Source organism: Haematobia irritans, chromosome 1 (genome assembly GCF_050003625.1).
Source record: "Haematobia irritans isolate KBUSLIRL chromosome 1, ASM5000362v1, whole genome shotgun sequence".
NCBI lineage: Eukaryota > Metazoa > Arthropoda > Insecta > Diptera > Muscidae > Haematobia > Haematobia irritans.
Genome location: NC_134397.1, coordinates 41807353 through 41813359, shown reverse-complemented (window position 1 = coordinate 41813359; position 6007 = coordinate 41807353). Strand labels below are relative to the sequence as shown.

The 6007-nt window shown below is 28.9% G+C and overlaps 1 protein-coding gene across 1 annotated transcript; it reads left to right on the top strand.

The window, feature by feature from the left end:
* The first annotated feature begins 777 nt into the window (after positions 1–777).
* On the top strand, positions 778–5681 carry LOC142220740 (uncharacterized). Its single transcript, XM_075290016.1, has 8 exons — positions 778–1107; positions 1161–1468; positions 1543–1848; positions 4059–4321; positions 4405–4551; positions 4618–4728; positions 4952–5109; positions 5165–5681. The coding sequence occupies exons 1-8, from the start codon at positions 930–932 to the stop codon at positions 5527–5529; spliced, it is 1836 nt and encodes a 611-aa protein (XP_075146131.1). The 5' UTR covers positions 778–929; the 3' UTR covers positions 5530–5681.
* The last annotated feature ends 326 nt before the right edge of the window (positions 5682–6007 follow it).

Sequence of the window (6007 nt, the reverse complement as noted above, 5' to 3'; positions counted from 1 at the left end):
TTTTACGGTCATTCAAAATCATTTTGTGGATTTTTTTGATGATTTCGTCGGTAACCACCTCTTTCGGGCGTCCACTGCGTTCACCGTTCTCCGTGCTCATTTAACCACGCTTGAATTTTGCATACCAATCAATTATTGTTGATTTCCCTGGGGGCAGAGTCCGGAAACTCATTATCAAGCCAAGTTTTTGCTTCCACCGTATTTTTTCCTTCAGAAAACAGTATTTTATTAAAACATGAAATTCCTTTTTTTTTCACAATAACAAAAGTTGCTTCACACAAGACGCTCTATCTCACAAACTAATTGACTTATAGACGTCAAATTTTACCACGAATCATTTGAAGGTTGGTACTATATAAAAATAATATGCATTTAACTAGCGACGCCATCTATGTGTCAGACCGCGGACTTATCAGACAACCTGTTATTGTCGTTAGACAAGAAATTTTTATACAGACTTCTAAGAAAGTTGGTAACCAAAATTTCTTTTGTGTTTAAAATTTCGTTCAGGAGGTTAGAATTTATTCTTTGTGCGTATGGTTGGACAATTTCCGCCGACTCAACTCCAATTTATTCTATAATGAAACAGCACGTCTGGCATGTGTCCCATCTGTAATCAAGGGCTATAAGACACACATGTTCGGACTCACCACCAAATCGCTCTGATTTGGACATACATAGGTTAGCATACTCGTAGCTAACAGATTAATTAGGTCATAAGGTAAATATCCCTTAATAGTACAGCAATGATAATAATGTCAGAATTAGTTTCAGTTTTCAATTAAATTTTTTTTAGCAAATGCTTGATTTTTTCGGGAGCCCTATTGGAATCTTCTTTTTTTAATTTTCTAGGAAGAAAAAAATCCATTTTCGGCGAAGACTTAAAGAGAAAAATCCTAAATTAAACCACCAGTAGTAAAATATATAAAATGCAGATAAAATCCCAAAAAGGTGGTATGGCTTCAATTGAACGCCGGGTTCATCCGAAAGCGATTCGTAATCATGGATTTCTGGGATTGCCTTTTGTTCGGCAGCATATGATGATCGATGAGAAATGGACCACTACAGATATAAGAGATCTATACAAATCGATGGCAGGATGTTTGGGTAGGGTTTAATTTTAAATTATCTGAAAATTTCGTAAGCAATCTAATTTCTAGACAAACATTATCGCTTAAAGTGTATTGAGAAAAAACATAAAACTCAAAACCTTCAGAGGGAATATACAAACCTACGCAATCAATGTCGTGAGGGTCGCCAGATTTTGCAAGGAATTCAAAAAACCCATAATCGTCAAATTATTCGTAATTTGCTACAAGAGAATAAAGGAAAACAATGTCTCTATCAGGATATGACAACGCCTGAGATTATAGAGAATTTAGATCAGGGGACCTTTGTCTTGCGTAAGGAAAGAGATCGTTTAACTCATCGTAAAAGTAACTTGGAAAATACCATAAAGGAATTAAAGGTAGGAATCTAAGGAGAATGTTTTCAGTTGATTATCTTATCTAATATATGTATATTGTTGTCTTCCTTCTTCAGCTCAAAGCAGCTGCTCTTGAAGATCGCATCAAATATCATAACATCTTTGAATTGGATGAGGAGAAACTCTCTAGAGATTATGAAAAGAAATTGGTCAATAGTCAAATTCGTTTGAAAGCTGTTAAAGCGATCAATTCGGCCTATAAGAAAATCCTAAAAATTTTACATCATGATGAAATGTTCTATGAACCAATTCTACAATCATTGTCCGGTGATATCAATGATCAGAGAATGTTCATAGAACATATCTTGGATTTGGGAAGACCAGCCATAGAGGAGTTTGAGAGGCTTAAAGGATATTTCAAGGTAAAAGAGTTGCTCGTTTTGACGTTCAGTATATTAGGGATGTAATGCTAACTTTTCGAAATTTTTGCAAAATCCACTTTTAAGACATCGAGAAAAATTAACAATCAGCTCTAAAGCTCATATAATAGGGATTGAAATCAGTTGGTAGACCCAATAGCAAAATTTTTGATTATGTATGATTTTTCATACTATTCTTACAATAGCCATTATTGTAAGAACTACAAAAAGTTGACAATTTCATTTTGAGATTCATGTAAAGTCCACAAGTTGAGTTCGAAAAAATTTAAATAAAAAAATTTTAGTTCGAAAAATTTTAAATAAAAAAAGTCGATTTTTTATTTAAATTTTCATGAATCCAGATTTTCAATAGTCAATATTACCTCATTTTAAAATTTTAAAATATACTTACAGTTTTTTTAAAGCCGCTCTCATTGTTATTCGATTTCAAAAATAAATTCTCAAAATTCGAAAATCCCAAACGGTCGGTTCTTTTTATTTTCCAAAGATGATTTCAAAGATTACAAAAAGACGATTTTTTATGTAGAACAATTGGCTTCTTCAAATTTAGACGAAATCGTTGTTCTATTTATTATTTTTCTAATTTTTTTCAAAATAAATTTCGAAATTTTAAAATATAAGATATATACATACGGTTTTTATGACATTGCTAATCGATTGTTGGAAAATTATCAAGTTTGATTTATGTCTGGTTTGAAAATCATTAACTCCCAAATTTTGAAATTCGACTATGACTTCAAAAATTTTGATTTCAAAATCAAGAATAAATTCAATGTGCACTTCTCCATAAGCTTGGCATGACAAAGGTGTTCGATTTCCAGAAGAAAAATACCATTCGAGTGAGAAATTTTATGTTTGGAAAGAAGTCGTAGTGCCACCTCAGCAGTTCGAAGGCCAAGTCGAACAATTTGGAAGCAGATGTGCTCCGATTCATTATCATGGAGAAAGAACACTTTTTCCATTTTCTTATGGGAAATTTTTTCTACAATTCATAATTAAATCGACCCACTAAAATTTTGACAAATTTTTCTATAGAAAAAAAATTTGACAAAATTTTCTCTAGAAATAAAATTTTGAAAACATTTTTGATAGAAATAAATGTTGACAAAATTTTTTATAAAAATAAAATTTTGACAAAATTTTCTATAGAAATAAAATTTTGACAAAATTTTCTATAGAAATAAAATTTTGACAAAATTTTCTATAGAAATAAAATTTTGACAAAATTTTCTATAAAAATAAAATTTTGACAAAATTTTCTATAAAAATAAAATTTTGACAAAATTTTCTATAAATAAAAGTTTTACAAAATTTTCTATAGAAATATAATTTTGATAAAATTTTCTATAGAAATAAAATTTTGATAAATTTTCTACAGAAATAAAATTTTGATAAATTTTCTACAGAAATAAAATTTTGAAAAAATTTTTGATAGAAAAAATTGCTGACAAAATTTCCATAAAAATAAAATTTTCACTAAATTTTCTATGGAATAAAATTTTGACAAAATTTTCTATAGAATAAAATTTTTACAAAATTTTCTATAGAAATAAAATTTTGACAAAATTTTTTATAGAAATAACATTTTCTATAGAAGAAATTTTTGACAAAATTATTTATAGAAATAAAATTTTGATAAAATTATTTATAGAAATAAAATTTTGACAAAATTTTCTATAGCAATAAAATGTTGATAAAATTTTCTATAGAAATAAAATGTTGACAAAATTTTCTATAAAAATAAAATTAAAGAACAAAACCAACAATAACAAAACAAAACAATTAAAACAAAATTTTCTATAGAAATAAAATTTTGACAAAATATTCTATAGAAATAAATATTTGAGAAAATTTTCTATAAAAATAAAATTTTGACAAAATATTCTATAAAAATAAAATTTGGACAAAATTTTCTATAGAAATAAAATTTTGACAAAATTTTCTATAGAAATAAAATTTTGACAAAATTTTCTTTACATATAAAATTTTGACAAAATTATCTATAGCATCAAAATTTTGGAAAATAAGATTTTTTTTTGGTAGTTTTTTGGTAAATTGTTCTGCCTCTCCTCCATTTCTCCGTGAGACCACCAAATTGTGGGCAAAATTAAAGTGATTGTGGGTGTCCGTTTCTGAGAGGTTTGAGTTTGTGTAACCCACTTATACTGTTGTTTCGTTTTTATCTTTGTTAGCAATACGATGATAAAGTTAAATGGGAATCACAAACTCTAATCCAAGAGATTGCAAATGCTGCCAAACTTTTGAATAAGAAACCAACACCTGTTCGGCCTTCTAAAGAGGATGAATTTCAACTTCTAATCTCAGCTCGTGAGCGATATACGAGAACTACATATAGTATGGCCAAAATGAATATAGAATTGGAAAAAATATCTGATGTTATTAAACAAATGCAAGTAGCTATGCTTTGCTCAAAGGCAACACATCTCTTTCCAAGGTAAATAATTGTAGAATCAGAAGAATGGAAAAATCTTCTAGATTTTATATTTTTTATTATCTTTGTTTCTGTTTTGTCAATAGAATCAAAGGACAAATTGATAATAATTACAAATTGAAAAAAGAAATCGTATGCGATTCTCTTGGCCTTGCTGCTCTGGAGACAAAAGGGAAATTCTCTGATGTCCTACTTGGAGTAATTAAGAACAATTTATCACAAGCGGAAGTGGAGTAAGAAAAAGCCAATACCAATTTCTAATATGTTTAAATTAAAAATTGTTTTATTTTTGTTTATAGACGTTTAGACAGAATTACGTCATTGAATGATCAAATCAAAAAGGAAGAGCTTTTCGAAAAAAGTACTATTGATGCCATGAAGCAGAGTAATAATATTTTGGTGGTTCTAAGGTAAGTTAATTGTAGTTTCTCGACTTCATATTGATATTGATATAATTCAAACATGAGTCAATGTTCGGTCAAATATCTAGCCAATATTTTCACAAAGTGAATATTCAAAAAATATCTTTAAATGTAATATTTATAAGAAACTTCTTGGAGTTTAAAATGCTTTTTAATAATCAATAACAATTTCAAAATAATAATTGCACACTTTTTTCCTTACAAATTGTAGAGTTTTTCTATGGAACATTTACGATATATTGAGTCATGTTCATAAATCGCCACGCATGAAGAAAATCCAGTATCCGAATTCCTATCTTAAATTGCCCCTACTAAAATTTGAAATGTCAAATACGTATTCAAGCCCTCCGGACACCATAGCAGATGATAGTAAGTCTTATGTAATTAATGCCTATACGTAATGCTTTCAGTTCTAAACTTTTAGACAAAGAACTCTATCGCATAATTCATCGTAAATTATCTCGTTTGATAACTGCCTATGATCAATTAACAATAACCGGTGGCAAACCTCACACTATATCTAAAAATCTTAATTTAGAGGCATATCGAGATTTATATATGAATGAGTACATTGCCATGATGCATGATCATCAAGAGACAAATGATGTGGAAATTGGTGATGTAAAGCCTAAAGGCCTCAGCAGTGATGCTGATGATGATTATGATGTTGAGATGAGACAAGGAAATTATGATACCAGAAATAATCTTAGACCTATGGGAATTTATAATCGCGAACAAATGAAAGCTAAAAGCTTACGTTTGGTCGAAGAAGAATTAAGAAAAGACTAATGGGAAGTCGTTTACTTTCTAAGACTGAGGCATTTTGTCGGGATTATCCATAATATTCCACGCTATTTATTCTATAAGCAACAAAATATAAGTGAATTAATTAAAAAAATCCAAAAACAAATTAATTCAAATAAAATTATTTTCAAATTAAATTGGATTAAAATTTTAATTGGAAAAACATTGAGGATCTTTTTTCCGTACATGTATCCAATTCTGTCGGCGTACCCTCTATGGGCTTTTCGCTACCATCCCTTTATATCCTAGCTTTTATTTCATTTGTCCTTGTGTTTTCCCTTGTTGCGGAATGTCCAGGCTCCACTATGATTTGGTGTCAAAATTGTTATTTTTATAGACAATTTTGTCCAAGTTTTATAGATTTTTTTTGATTTATTATTTTGGTCCGTTTTTTAGTTTTAGAATTTTACCATATGTTTAAGCTATCAGACCTAAGGTTATTTTCCGCAAATAAAAAGACTTT